Source organism: Tyto alba, unplaced genomic scaffold (genome assembly GCF_018691265.1).
Source record: "Tyto alba isolate M040663 unplaced genomic scaffold, T.alba_DEE_v4.0 Super-Scaffold_40, whole genome shotgun sequence".
Classification (NCBI taxonomy): domain Eukaryota; kingdom Metazoa; phylum Chordata; class Aves; order Strigiformes; family Tytonidae; genus Tyto; species Tyto alba.
This window is the reverse complement of record NW_024881316.1, coordinates 30,065,777-30,081,933: the sequence shown is the minus strand read 5'-3', so window position 1 is coordinate 30,081,933 and position 16,157 is coordinate 30,065,777. Positions and strand designations below refer to the sequence as shown.

General features: G+C 37.1%; 1 protein-coding gene across 2 annotated transcripts in view; it reads right to left on the bottom strand.

Annotated features, from left to right (window-relative positions):
* SNTG2 (syntrophin gamma 2) overlaps positions 1 to 16,157 on the bottom strand; it is a 280,675-nt gene that overhangs the window by 117,272 nt on the left and 147,246 nt on the right. For both annotated transcript variants that reach the window (XM_042803276.1, XM_042803277.1), the window contains 2 exons: positions 9,906 to 9,949; positions 9,749 to 9,790 (listed from right to left, as the gene is read on the bottom strand). In XM_042803276.1, coding sequence (XP_042659210.1) covers positions 9,749 to 9,790; positions 9,906 to 9,949 — 86 coding nt within the window. The remainder of the gene's footprint in view (positions 1 to 9,748; positions 9,791 to 9,905; positions 9,950 to 16,157) is intronic.

Here is a 16,157-nt window from a genome sequence, read left to right as displayed (position 1 = left end):
AAATCTCACTGACATGTTACAGTCTTCTGAAGAATTAGTTTCTCTTTCCCCGACGTACTGATTACAGCTAGAGCCATACTTATTTAAATACAGGGCTATACTTTTTTTTTGTATTAGACTTTTTGCTGTCTAATACCACATTAGACATAAAACAACAACAGCAAAAAACATTTTGATTTTCTGATCCAGTTCTTTAATAATTTTGATGCAACGTGCTAGCTTATTTGCCATCTGAAGTGCATGAATACACTCCTTCTCTATGAATCAGTGTATTATCTTATTTGCATTTTAAGTGTATAAATACACTCTTGCTCTATGAGTGTCTTGTCTGTTATTTACAATGAGGAGAAAGAGCAGGTGTCATTATGTAGCCTCAATTCAGCAGCTAAACAGATGTGTTTGAAATATTAGTGACAGCTATAAGACTTGATTTGTGATCACTTGTTTAGATCACACTCACATTAAGTCAATGAGTTTTTGAAGAGAAACAGTACTTATGTGCAGCTCATACAGTGAATCTCAGAAGAGTTTATTAATCTTCCTTGTGATCAGAAGAACAACAATTTTATTTATGAATTAATTTTATGTGGGTGTAAGTCCTCCATATAAGTTAAATTTTCCTTTCCATTCCAGGAAATTTACAAAATGTAAATATTGAGTTTCACTTATGCAAACAAATCAAGTCTAATCTTTTACAAATACATTTATTTAATTAATCTATTCAGTATCACTAACTCTTTATTATCTTGCAGCTTGGTCCTCTTAATAACGCTGAGCTTGAGTAGATAGCACTCCATAGCTCTTTATACCCAGATGAAATACTGAGGGTCACCCAATATAAGCCAGTGAATTAGTCAAAAACACAGAACATTGTTTAGATAGGCAAAGGAAGGTTGGGGAGGGAGAAGTGAGAAGGAGAGGATACTGCTTCAGAAAATCTAGCTCAACCAGAGTGGAAACCCTGCAGAGTGGACAAAAATGAAGACACAGACTAGTTTGTGCACAGAATATAAGGACCTAAGGAAACAAGGGTGGACAGGTCTTCCTAGTGATTGTCAGGGATAACAAGGGACATGATACAGCACTCTTCTTGAATCTATCAAATCCTGGTTTAAAAACAGGTAATTTCTTTTCCTACCAGCCCTTTCAGAGACCCCTCCAGACTTATCCATGGATAGTTTACACACTTTTGTTCTTATTCTAACACTCTCCTTTAGCTTAAATATTTGGTCTCCCTCATGGTGCTCAGTTTTATACAGGTGGGAGGAGGAGATGGAAGAAAGGGCACCTTTATGACTGAAGAGGCTAGTATAATTTGTTATAAATCCTTTCTAGGTCTTTCAACATTTATAAATGAAATATAAAATGAAAGGGATTAAAAGAGACACTGATTTTTTTTTATTATTATTAATTATTTTTAAAATCCTCACTCCTTTCACCCTTAGGAAGAACTGCTTAAAATTGTAGCTGTCCAGCTGCACTCTGTGTGCTTTATCTAAGAAGTCCTACATTTTTTTGTCCATAGCTTAACAAAGACTTCAACTCTTCCTATAGTTCCTTAGTGCCAGGTAGTGGAATTTTTCTATCAGTTTTAATTATAGTAATTCTTCTTTTGTGCTCAAAGATTATGCACATCATAAATGCTCATAATTCCAGAGTACTTGCTGCTTCTCTAACCCAGGGAATTAAGTAATTGTGAAATAGATGGGAGCAAAATAGTAGTATTGAAATCTGAACTACTTAATTATGAATGCTTTCTTAACATGTTTAGAGCTTGAAAGAAAGTCAATTTTCACAAGTACATTACAGAAATTACATTTATCACAGGTACCATAATGTGTTACTCCAGTTTTTTAAATCTTTCTCTGAAATTTCGCTGTCCTTTACAAAAGCACAGTAAAGGTGCAAAAGGGTGCAAATTTAAATGGAAAAAAATGTGTTTTAAAGCATGTGAGTTTTATCATTTGCATGCTAAAGAGTCTCTCCATTAAAACTTCTTTATAGAATTGTGGCAGTTTCTCATACAGCCATATCCGAAAACTGAATTGTGTTTGAAAGTGACTTACAAATGCTTTCAAATCTACAAGCCTGCTTTAGCTGATCCCAAATGTAAATCTCCTAATAATGGGGCAAGGCAAGCAGTGAGTTTGGGATCATTTCAGCAAGCTCCCTGTCAATAACAGTTAGGGTTGATGGATCCTACCCATGTTGTTTCTGTTCATATGTCCATGTGTAACTGGAGACAGCCTATTAGCCTGAAGCACATTGAAACCTTGTGTCAGTCAAAATATGACCCATTTATACCATGTTTCATATTTCCCATTTAAATAAATAATTGTAACAGCAACATACTGGGGAGACAGTATGACTAATCACAAACTAAAAAAATCATATTTCATACACAGAAACTGGTCATAGAAAAGTTGATAGGCAAAACCCACTATATTTCTTTTCCAATATTCAATGACAATGTAGGTCAGTACTGGAAATCAGACAGAGTGAGAAAAGTACAATTTGCTAAAGGTTTTGGCTTTGTTCTTTTCAAATAAAATACCTTTCTCTTTGTTTTTTTTTTTTTTTTTTTTGTTTTTTTTTTGTTTTTTTTTGAGGAAACTACTGTGAAACAATCTAAGAAGAAAATTCAGAAAATGCTCAAACTATCTTCAAAAGATTAGAAGCATTTCACATAAAAATACTTTGGAAAAAAATAAAGGGATATTGATTTCTAGGCCCTGCCAAGTTGTTCTAGAGAACTGGCTAAAAGCAGTTCAAATTCTGGAAATCTAAACCAATCCCCATTGAATTGATTCTCTCTTTTATTGGATATTGCTTATTTAGTGATTCCCTTCTGTAAGATTACTTATAAATAAAAAGAAATAAATGTACTTTCCTGGATCAGGGAACAAAATTCTGATTAGATTAACATGCATGAAATACTAAAAGCTTGTGAAACACACTATTTACTAAAAAATGTATGAATAAGATATACTAAGAAAAAAATATCATGTAACTAATTCTTCATTTATATACCTCGACCCTCATTTCTGCCTTTTCCAGCTAAAAGAAATAAACTGTTTATTATCTTGAAATAGGATTAATTTTATTCAAACTTACATTTGACTAAGTATAAAACAGCCCAGGTTGGGAATTACCTCAAAAGATCATATGGCCTAAATTTTTGTGGGAAAGGGAGCCTATATGAGATTATCTATCTGTCCAATCAAACCCTGAAAAGTTCCAGTGATGAAAAACCATCACATCATCTATGTTTTGCCTACAGTGGACACAAGTAGGTGCTTCTAGTGTATTTCCTCTTAGGGCAGTGCTCACCTCGGGGACTCACTAAAATCTTTCTGAGAAGAAAAACTAAAATCTTTCTGAGAGAAGCACCCAGTCTGCATCACAAAACACCAGATAAGGGAGTATTCTCAGGAGTAGCATCTAGCATGGATTTCCCTGGGTTGTTTAGCTTGCAGAGAAGTATCACCTTTTAACCTTCCTGGAAGTTCAAGGGTCAAGAAACAAAACTACTTATTTGGTATAATAAGGATGAGCTATCTACATAAGCATCTCCAGAGTGCCAGTTGTGAAGATGATAAGTAGAAGACAGAACAAATTGGCCTCCTTTCCTACAATTCCCAGGTCTTGTAGCCTTCCCTCCCATTTATTTACCCCAGTGGGTCTTAAGTCTTTAACACCTGTGAGGCAAACTGACAAACAATTACATGTAATCTTCCATTTAGTAAAATGCAGGTTGTCTGAGTTTCTGCCTATTCGGTGTACCTCCTCAAATGTTATAAGGGTGAACCAGCAGATATTCTAAAATGGCAGAAATTAAGAACGAAGGGGAAAAAGTCTAAACACAAAGGAATCCAGACATGCCACTGTGAAACAAAATGAAATAAAAAGACCAAAGAAAATTACTGAAAACATTTGTTAAAGCTACAATTAAAATAAAATAAAATAAAATAAAATAAAATAAAATAAAATAAAATAAAATAAAATAAAATAAAATAAAATAAAATAAAATAAAATAAAATAAAATAAAATAAAATAAAACCACCAAAAGAGAAACAAACAGGAAAAACCCAACAGCCCAACAACAAAAAAAAACAAGAAGCATATACTTGCTTCTGCCCCTTAATAGCTTATCACTATGACTGGCATTAGTGAAGTAATTCAACCTGTACCATTGCCACCATCATCCCTTTTAGTAGTCTGTGATGGGTTGATCCCGGGGAGCAGCTAGGCGCCTGCACAGTCACCCACTCACTCCCCCTACCAGCAGGACAGGGGAGAGAATGGAAGAATAAAAGCAACAAAATCACTGAGATGAACACAGTTTAATAAGTGAAACAAAGGTAAAAACAAGTGATGCAAAGGCAATCACTCACCACCTCCTACAAGCAGACTGATGCCTAGCCAGTCTCTGAGCAATGGCTGCTTCCCCCAGAAAAAAACTCCCTGCAATTTTTACTGATGAGCATGATATTATATGGCATGGAAAATCCTTTTGGTCAGTTCAGGTCAGCTGTCCTAGCTGCATCCACTTCCAAATTCCTGCCCACTCCCAGTGTACTCATTGAGAGGGGGAAGAGTAGGAAAAAGAGAAAGCCTTGATGGTGTGCAAGCACTGCTTAGCAATAATGAAAGCACTGGTGTGTTGTTAACATTGCTTTAGTCACCATCCAAAATACACCACCATACTGGATGCTATGAAAAAAATTAACTCCATCCCAGACAGATCCAGTACATAGTCCCTTGTATCACACAGTACAATTTGTAATTTTGAGTTATGTATTTACAAAAGAGGTCATCACCCAGAATGAAAGCAGCAAGAAGTGTGTTCAAACTGTATTGGAGGATGACGTTTCAGAATTCCCATCTTGAAGTAGATAACTGAATATGTAAGAGATCATGGTGTCAGACAAAAATAAAGCAAGCCAAAAGAACTACCTTATAACCTCTAGCAGGATCCCATAGATAAAATACTTTGTATGTTGTTAACAATGTTAAGTGCAAAATGCAACCCAGAGTGAATTGAGACTACCCAAGCCTCATTGCTGAGTGTCTTTCGAACAGAATTGCTGGAGTGCCTCTCACCTAAGCTGACTGACACCCTTAGAAAATAGGGCACTCTTTCCAGAGGTAGAAGATGCTGGCATGATTTCCTAAAAGTTAGATGAGTCCTCCATCTTTAACCTCCTGCTTTCTGGACAAGTACCCTTAATCACTAAACTAATATATTAATAGCTTGATATATTGTAACACTATCTTCTTCAGTGGTGTTTCTAGGTGCTCAGACCTGATGCATCGTATGTAAAACTCAAAGCTGCTGGTTTATGTAGTCTCTGAACCCAAAATGGAACTTAGAGGTGGAATTTCCTATTTTGCATACCTTAAAAATCTTACATAAGAAAGAAGCCTTTTTTTCAAGCAAACTATTGCAGTTCTGTGACATACCAGAAGATTAAACACATCCACCTTCATCAAACAAAAAGACATAGGGATCTATGGACCCTCAAGAATGTTAGCTGAAGACTTCCTTTTTCTTAAAATTAAATGGATCACTCAAACTTATTCCTAAATTTAATATAAATTTCATTTTAGATGTTTATGTGCCATGTTTGTGTGCAAGTGCACACACTTTTGGCCTCTGTAATGCAACAAAAATGAGAAGAGAAATATTAACTTCCTGACAGGCAGCAGACAAGCACATCATCATTGACATGTTCCATCTATAAACAGCAGATACTGACAAACCACTGACTCCTACAAGCTGAAAGCTTCAGGACATTAAATGAACCCTTCTTTTTGAAGCATTTCTTTTCAATTGTAAAATCATTATATTCAAATAAGGAGATTTTTATTTTGGATGAGAAATTTCAACCATTATTTCATAAAAATTCAATTATATGATTTTGATTAAAATAAGAAATAAAACATCTTCCAATCTCTCAGGAACTTTGGCAATATCCTACCTCATCTCAAATCTCATAGACTTCGCCCCTTCCCCTACCATCTGACTCATTTAACTAAGGCATCTGATTATGACAGTGGGTTGTGGTAGTAGAAAAGTCTCTTTGCAGATCTATCTCCTGGACCATTGGGAACTCCCTTCCTTCTGGAGCTTCGTTCAGCTATATGGCCCACAGTTGTTCCAGGAGGCTTTGTTTAATGCTTCTACTGATTTCTCATGTACAGCACAAAGAGCAGCATTATGCATTTCTCTGTCATTCCTCACCACTGCAGCATAGCTGTGTTACGTTGAAAGTTCTGGAGCACTTCTCGGTACTGAAAAACAATCCTTAAGGGATGCAACTTACCATTTTGTGGGGAATAACTTTCAGGAAGTTTAGAGTTTCGTATGTGCAATAACAATGCAAACAGTAGGAGGGCAGTTCACCAATACATAATAGACCTGACTCTGCTTTACTGAGACTGTCTGTAATTATTCTAGAGATTCAGCCTGATGGTATTAATCAACACCAAGAAAGGGACTGCAAGATCATGCAGCTCCACTTTATCTTGACCTAGAGTCACCTCCAAGTAATAAAAGCAAGTTTAGTGCCTTTGCCCATGTAATTTCTGCCTTGCTGATAAGACTGTCAAAGCCCACGTCTTTTATAGTTGCTACAGATGCTATTCTGAGATACAGTCGCCACTGAATCGACCGATAACTGCCAATAAACAGGCAACAGGGGGTAACAATTTTTATCTATACTGCATTGCACTGCAGACTGGAAAAGCACTGCACATGGAGTGAACGTGAACTGACTTTATCTGCATACAGTCAATCTGATGGATGAAATAAACCAGGTAAAAAATAACCACTATTCAATAAATTATTTTGTTTCAAGTTAGATCAAACATTGTGGTAAACCATATTTCAAAACTACATGAAACAACTGGAAAAGAGAAAAAAAAAAAATAAAGCATATTACCGACTGCTGCTTTTCTTTAAGTCAGTGAGAATGGTAAGTGCCCAGTACATTTTCAAATGGAAACCAATAAAATTTTCATAATTGTAAGGCTAGGTAAGAATCCTTAGAAAAAGCCTTGAAGCTGCTAAGCATTAGTTCCTCCATTAGCAAATCAGCACTCATCACTGCAGAAAAGGTAGCGGCCTATCAAGGCAACAGGGTACAGAATCACTGGAAGTGATGTATAGGAGAAGGATGGGGCTGAGGTATCAGTGGTTCAGGTGAGAGTAGGCAGGACACGGAAGAGATGCTATGAAACATGTTATTGCTGGGAGCCATTTGGATGCACCTGCTCAAGAGCTGGTGATCTGTTTCAGTGGCTTCCAAAACTGGCAAGTTTACAGACATCTCCCATCCTCTGTGCTTTTCAGTGCATTAGTCTGAGTGTTGCTGTTGAAGTGATTCTCCATCTGGGGTAGAGTATGAAGTAGAGGGGAAAATGGCAAGAAATGCTGCCAGAACACTGGTCTAAGATAGGCCCACTGGAGAACATGTGATGGTAAAAATATTCTGGAAATTTAGCCAGCAACTTCTGGCTTACCTATTGTCTAACTCTGATAGGTAATACAGAGCAACTATTGATACATGCTCTTTCATATGAGTCTTGCCTGCAAGCACTAAGCACTGAAAATGATAGAGAAGCATCATTCTTTAGAAAAAAGTAGTTCCCTATTTTATTTTTTTTTTACCAAGGAAAATCCTTGCCATCTTAATTATATAAAGTAGTGTAAAAAAACCCACTCAAACTTAATAATTTTTCTTTTAAGCAAATAAAAAACTCACCAGAAGACCTTGGTCTGATTCTTGAACATTAGCAGGAAAATGAATGCATCAGTGAGAGTCACCATATCATGTTAGAACTAGTCACTGTAATTCCATTCTTCAAGGTTCCTTTAAACTGAACATCACCAGATTCAAGAGATATGCAGAAACTGCAACTGCATTTCATAGTGTGCTGTAGAGTCCTGGGCAAGGGGCCTTTTCAGTGTTTCAGTGATTGCCTTTCAGCAATCTACACATGCTGGTTTTCCCATGAAAAGCAAGAGACAGAGATGTGTGCCTTAATCTCCTCCCAGCTTGAAGTTGTGATCTTTGTATGTTTTCTGTTCTCTTCCTTGCCTGTGGGTATGGTCTTATTAGGTACAAGATTTCTTTATTATGGTTATTCATTATTTATAGCCTTATAGCCTCTGGGAGTACCAGCTAGGAATTAGGATGTGTTCAGTATGTGTACTCAGGCTTGAAGACAGGAGTGCATCTTAGTCCTATGGATACCATCAAAAAGAGTCAATGTTTAGGCACATTTCTTGCTTCCTAATAAAGAAACTTCCACAAAATCTGATAGATAGCATCTTAAAATGACTTACAGAATAAGATGAAATTTCGGAATATGTAACATCACTGCTTTCTCAATTCCTTCCATTCTTGTCCCAGCATTTAGAAACAGTTTAACATTCTATGCTATTTTTATGACTATCTATACTTCTGTAACACCTGAGAATTCTTAACATGAAACAGAAGCACTGTGCAGTGCAACACAGCTCACAACAATAATGTATATTGTACATAAATATAAATAGGGCACAATTGAAGTTGTTACATTTCACCAAACAAAACAGTTGTGTTCGTTTGCACATTTGCCATCAGGAATCCCCATGTTCTCACACAAGTGCACATTTAGATATAGGTAGCAAAACATTAATTAGATTTTCTATTTTTCAGTGCACGCAGGGGTAAGACCTACAAAAGTTGAATCCCTTTCAATTGCACTAAAGGCAATGGGAATCAAAGTTTTAAAATACCTGAGCAGAATCATGACATTCACTCCACATATTCTAATTTTTAAATGTTGTTTTTATGTTAGGTTAATTCAGACTCTTTACTAAACTAATTCAATCCCTGATCCTGCAGTGCTAAGGCAGCAAGAATTTTATTACTATTTAAATGTACTAGTACAGCAGGTGAACCCTTTAGGAGCACCTGCAATCCCAATGGATCAGGCACTTTTCCAAAGGCATAATCCATAAAGACCATATGTGTGCACATACATATGTATGTTATATACACATAAACGTATGTTATATACACATAAACATATGTTATGTATACATATAAATTTATATATAAGAAAGATTATTCAATTTATTTGCAACCCTTGAAAGACTAATTATAATAATCCAAAGGACATTTTGGTACCTACAGTAGCACTGTAAAAAGGGTAATGTATGTTTATTTGTATTTTCAACATTCATTATTAAATAGTAAAGGCTTTCTGATTTTTTCTTTGCATTCTATTGAGTATTCATGGCAATCAGCCCAATGTACAGTTTAGAGGGAAAAAAAAAAGATCATGTGCTCATTGATAAAACTGATATAGATTCTATTCTGGGAAGTGCTGAACAGAAAAGAGGTAATCTCCCAGGATTTTTACTTTTTGCCTTATTTTGTGATTTGAAATACTTATTTTATCTAAGGGATGTAAAAACTATAATAAACAATGATGGAGACTCAATTTTGGAATAGCCATTTATGCCACAAATGCATATGTCTTACTATGAAGAAGAGTCACAGCAAGAGCGCAGAAACTATAACAAATGCTAACAGCCAAAATTAAGCCTTTAATAATCAGATATATGAAAAATCTGACTATAGCACTATGTCTTTATAGTAAAAAAGAGCACTCATATGAAGCAAGGTTAGAGACAGAACAGTATGGACACAGGATATTCTGTACACTATTAAAAAATCAAAGTGGAACGACTTACCACTTCTTCATGGGTAGCACTTTCTACACTTATACCATTAACCTAAAAACAGATATGATAGGGAGAAAATGATTTGCAATGTGTAAATTAGTTACTGAAATAAACATAAAGGCAAGTATGAAACAAATGTCTGAGGAAAAAGTGAATGTTTACTGACCTGTATTATTGCATCTCCTATAAATAACATTCCTGTTTGGTCAGCTGTGGGATTACAGAAGGAGTATATTTTAATTGAAAGTAGTACTGAAAAATAATGCTATATTCTCTTCCAGCAACTGTTTTAGCATGCTGTTTGTAACCTTCATTTGAAACTGATTTTGTTGTGAAAATACCAATGGCATGGCAATCAGTATTCATCCTATAAAAGTAATAGATTCCTAGTAATTTTAAACAAATTAAGAGAGTTACTTTCCTTGCACAAAGAATTTATTTAACATGGAATACAAATGTCATTTCTCACTAATGAAGAATTTCATTAAATTATGTGGAAAGTGTGATTCACACTTTCCATTATTCTTCCACAAAAGGGAAATAGCAATTCCTTTCCCCTGAACAAATTTACAGGGACCGGTATAATTAAAGAGATTGTGCCTAGAATTTAATACAACTCTTTTACATGAAGCTTGAGTTAGCTTTGTTTCTGAGAATAACAAAATACATTATTCCTGTCTGTAATTTGCATGTTTCCTGTCTTACAGAGTTAATGCGAACAATGTAATGAAACTGCAAACAATTCTGCATGGAAATAAACAATGACATTTTTGAGATGTATTCTTTAACTTTTAATTTTTTTACTTTTTAGTGGAATTTGAGGATGTTTATCTCTTGGAATGTATTACTTAATTGAAAGCAAAGTCTGATATGATTAAATAAGGCATACTAGACTTATATGTGATTTTATAGGGTCACAGCTTGAGGATTTGATGAATGTAGCAAATATTAACAAAGACAGTATTTTGAGAGATGGAAAGAGAAGTAAAAAAGAAAGAAAAAACTGCATAGGGTATTCTCACCATTACTGCAGTATAGCTGTTGCACTACAAATGTACCTTTGGTACAAAATAGCTTTTTTCATATTAAATTTATCTTTCTAATAGAGTTTTCATCACTTTTTTGGCAGATATAAGATAACAGTTCATTGGTCATACTTTTATTAGTACTTAAGAAAGATTTCATTGTTTATTTTAAATACCACACTACAAATTGTATTGAAGGCCTTTATCCAACTTCTTACCCTGCTCTGTACTTAAAATATGCACTCAATTTGTAATAGATGGTATAGAAAAGAGACATCTATGTACAGAAATGCAATTGAATTAAAACATTTCAAAAACATCATGAAACAATATGAAGTAGCCTATATTGGGTACCTACATTGCTAGTGGTGCTGAACATTAGCTTTAGAATCTCAATACTAAACTTCTGTTCAAGATATTAGTAATACATATACCAACAGTGAAAAACACGTGGCTCATTTTTAATTCAATGCTTACGTTAGGGCCATTGACCTGCTTTAGGAAAGTGGGAGCATGCTTGAATTGGAGATAGATAGATAGAAAGAAGAGTGTGTGTGTGTTTGTAATTCCAGTTGAGGGAAAGTATAAAACGATAAAGTCAAAGGGTGCATGCCTTGCCTGCTGTGTGTGATCAACTCAGAACTGAGTGGAGAAATTTTGAGCATGTCTTATTAGAAGGTGATGAGGCAGAACAGAGATAGATCATGAATCAAAGCAGGTAGTGCTGAGGCTCCCTATACCCACGCTGTATGGGTTTCAGGGTTTTAAATTCAGATCAGTAGACTGGTCTCCCAGTCTGAATGCTCCCAGGTGATGTGAAGCTGCCCAGGGAAAGCTACTGAACAACACTTTGTTTTGTGTGCCCCTATGCAGTCCATCCCAAAGAACACCAGTGTCACACAGTGATGCACTCCTGCTGCCAGTAATAGCTGCAGCAGGCCACAATACGCAAAAGCAGATCTTGCTTACAGGTAATGCAGTGGTCCCTGCTACTTGAATCAGTGCAGAGCCTGGACAACAACTGAACAAGGTGTAACACAGGGAGAGTAAGTTCTCAACCTGTTTCAGGAGGACACCCCTAATAAGCCAATCTTGGGATATTATTCTGTCTGTGTGGGGGTCACAGTAGGACTCACACTCCAACTCATTTCAGTAAGGCAGATGTGTTTATTTATACTTTAACAAGTACCATCCAGTTGATCTGCAGGCCACAGATGTGATGAGGATGGCATATGTGGACATCAGGCAGTGTTGATTTCCTGAGGCCCTGTCTTGCTGGCTCTTCTGGAAGGCCAAAGCAGCTGTTGCCATTGGGAAGATCAGTTGGAAAGAGCAATATTGAAAAGAAGCACAATAAAAGAAAGAGGAGTAGGGATGTGGGAGATGATTTTGGAAATAATTTATGTGAGAGCTGAAGACAGAAAAACATAGGGCTGGTAAGAAAGGAAAATATATTGAGTCAGAATATGTTTGGGTAAAAGATGAGATCCTGATGGAAGAGCACATCACGAAGAATTGCAGGTAGGTAGGTATCGCCATCCTCCTAGATGTTCAGCAATCCATGACTCACTGCATAATGACACAACAGCACAGCTGTGTAATTTTGTCTTAAGTCTTTAAAGCAAACTGTCTAGTTCTAACAAAATTTATAATAAAATATGTAGACTAGTATCCATGCAAATTAGGAAAGTTAAAATTCCAGACACAGGTAAAATTCTTGAGACAGGGCTAGTTAACAGCTCAAGGCTTGAAGATGGAAAGCACTGATATGAAAAGGTATAAAATCTCAAGGAAGAAAACCAGGTAGCTGGAGGATGGTAACTCAGCAGCATCAAAGACAAATCCTTTCCAGGGAGAAATGCAGAACCTTTCCTGCCTGAGTGTTGTCTGCCAGGTCAGCAAAATTTGCCATCCCACAGGGATGATGTGTACAGCAATATCCCCAGCTACCTACTGTGTGTGTCAGACAATAAATTTTATAGTTTAAGAGCACAAAGCAATTGTATCCTGCTTTCAGAGTCTCTACATACAATCAAAGTTGTCCAGATAAGTAAATGAGAGGAGCATTATGTGGTTGATACCAAATGCTCTACGAACTGAAACAAAGCACAGAAAATGGGGACAACCAGGGTATTTGCTCCAAAAATGCATTACGATTCAAACTAACCCAATAATGCAGACACCTCCATGGCTGCTGCCATCACGACCAGTGACAGTACTCTGGAAAAATATGCTTGCAAGTCTGATGAAAAATTCTGGTTTTAGTCAATTGTCTATAATTTAAAATCAGTGATGATTTATAATGAAAATATTTTCCACTAATCAAATTGCAGAGGACATGTCACTACAATGCTGAAGTTACAATATAATTTACAAGTATAGTAGAAATAAAGTGATTGGAAAAACTCCTTGTAAAGAGACTAAAAGGCAGTCTTGTTTCTCTAAGGCATATTTTAAATCTGAAGACAAGACATCTACTGATGCTTTCATTAAGTCATATATTCTCTACATGACAAAAACGCTAAGTAAAATGTTCCATGCTATGTGGGACTTTTTCTCCCACTGGTAACATCCCCATGTACAAAGGTGTCTATGACAGGGTACTCTGCAATTATCAGTCACTACATGTAAAATGAATCAGTAATAAAAACAAAACACTTGAGAAAGAGCACTGGGATACCAAGGAACATATTACCTTATTCAGAAAAACAGTAAATATAAGTTTTTTAGAATCCAGTATGCCTCTTGAATTTTATTTGAAATAATATTTTAGTGGCAGTGAATTGAACATGGCCAAAAAAACCCATACTTTGAAAAGAAAATAAGCACCAATAGTGATAAGCAGAAATGCACCAGGCTGTAAAAGAAAATGAAGTCTGTGCTGTAACAGTTAGTGCTACATGACTTTTACTCTACATCTTAATTACCTTTAAAAAGGTTTAATATTGATTAAATTCTGTATATAGATCAAATTTACAAGTGATTAAATTCACAAATGATACTGAAGTAGGAGGACAGCATGAGGGAAACCCAAATGGGCTTATGTTGAATAAAAGATAGGAAGATAACTATTTTAAAAAATCTTATTTTTGAGAATATTAGAGTTAAAAAACTTTCCTAGAAGCAAATGACCCATAATCCTAGACATTAAAAAAAAAAATCAGACAGATGAAGATTTATTTTGCACTCAGTGAGAAAAGAACCAGCAATTCTTTCTGGCTTTGCTTTGTTTCCTTTTCCTATCCATTAGGGCTGAACAAGGACAGTATAAAAGTTTCCAAAATTTGCAAGATTGTGAAATTGTAAATTTACTGAACATATTCTCAGGAAATTCTGACTACATGTTAACTGATGCACAACTCTATGCAGACCTGACTCTACAAATAATCTGATGTAAGAAAATTATATTTTTCAAGATTGATCACAATACTTATTGTCTGTTTCTATATAACTGTTGGAGGGACAACAAAGTAGGATTTAAGCAATCCAGGAGGCTCCTGGAATGCACTGATAACAACCTTCTTCAGGTGACAGAGGAGCCAACAAGGAGAGGCGTTATGCTGGACCTTGTTCTCACCAACATGGAGGGGCTTTTGGGGAGTGTGAAACTCAGGGTCCGCCTTGGCTGCAGTGACCATGAAATGGTGGAGTTCAAGATCCTTAGGGCAGAGAGGAGGGTGCACAGCAGGCTCGCTACCCTGTACTTCAGGAGAGAAGATTTCGGCCTCTTCAGGGATCTGCTTGGCACAGTAACATGGGATGAAGTCCTGGAGGGAAGAGGGGCCCAAAACTGCTTAATATTCAAGGATCACCTCCTCCAAGCTGGGGAACGATGCATCTGAACAAAGAGGATGTCAGGCAATATCACCAGGAGGCTGCATGGATGATCAAGGAGCTCCTGGACAAGTTCAAATACAAAAAGGAAGCCTACATAGGGTGGAATCAAAGACAGAGCCTGGGAGGAATACAGAGAAACTGTTCGAGCAGCCAGGGATCAGGTTAGTAAGGCCAAAGCCCTGATAGAATTAAATCTGACCAGGGACATTAAGGGCAACAATAAAAGCATTTATAGGTACAATACTGATAAAAGGAAGACAAGGGAGAATGTAGGTCCTCTCCAGAACAAAATGGGAGACCAGGTTACTAAGGATATGGGGACTTCTTTGCCTCAGTCTTCACTGGGAAGTGCTCCAGCCACACTGTCCAAGATGCAGAAGGCAAAGGTGGTGACTGGGAGAATGAAGAACCACCCACTGTAGGAGAAGAGCAGGTTTGAGATCATCTAGGGAATCTGAAGGTGTACTAGTCCATGGGACCTGATGAGATGTATCCATGGATCCTGAGGGAGCTGACAGATGAAGAGGCTAAGCCACTATCCATCTTATTTGAGAAGTCATGGCAGTCAGGTGAAGTTCCCACTTACTGGAAAAGAAGAAACATAACCTCCATTTTTAAAAAGAGAAAAAAATAAGACAAGGGGAACTACAGGCCAGTCAGTCTCACCTCTGTGCCTGGCAAGATCATGGAGCAGATCCTCCTGGAAACTATGCTAGGGCACATGGAGAATATGGAGGTGATTGGTGACAGCCAACATGTCTTAAATAAGGTTAAATTGTGCTTGACAAATTTGGTGGTCCATGACAGTGTTACAGCGCTGGTGGATAAGGGAAGAGTAATTGATGTCATCAGCTGATACTTGTGCAAAACATTTGACGCTGTCCCATATGACATCCTTGTCCCTAAGTTGGAGAAACATGGATTTGATGGATGGACTACTTGGTTGATAAGGAATAAGCTGGATGGTAACAATCAAAGAGTTGCAGTCAATGGCTTGATGTCCGAGTGGAGAGCAATGATGAGTGGCGTTCCTCAGCGGTTGGTATTGGGACCAGCAATGTTTAACAGTTGTTGGCGACATGATCTGGCAATGTGTGCTTGCAGCTCAGAAAGCCAACTATATTCTGGGCTGCATCAGAAGCGTGACCAGCAGGTCAAGGGAGGTGACTGTTGTCATCTACTCTGCTCTTGTGAGACCCCACCTGGAGTACTGTGTTCAGCTCTGAGGCCCCCAACATAAAAAGGACATGGACCTGTTGGTGCAAGTCCAGAGGAGGCCACGAATATGACTGGGGGGGCTGGAGCACCTCCTCTACGGGGACAGGATGAAAGAGATAGGGTTGTTCAGCCTGGAGAAGAGAAGGCTCCAGGGAGAGCTTATACTGGCCTTCCAGTACTTAAAGGGGGCTACAGGAAAGGTGGGGAGGTACTTTTTACAAGGGCGTGTAGTGACAGGACAAGGGATAATGGATTTAAACTGAAAGAGGATAGACTTAGGTTAGATATTAGGAAGAAATTTTTTCCTGTGAGTGTGGTGAAGCACTGGCACAGGTTGC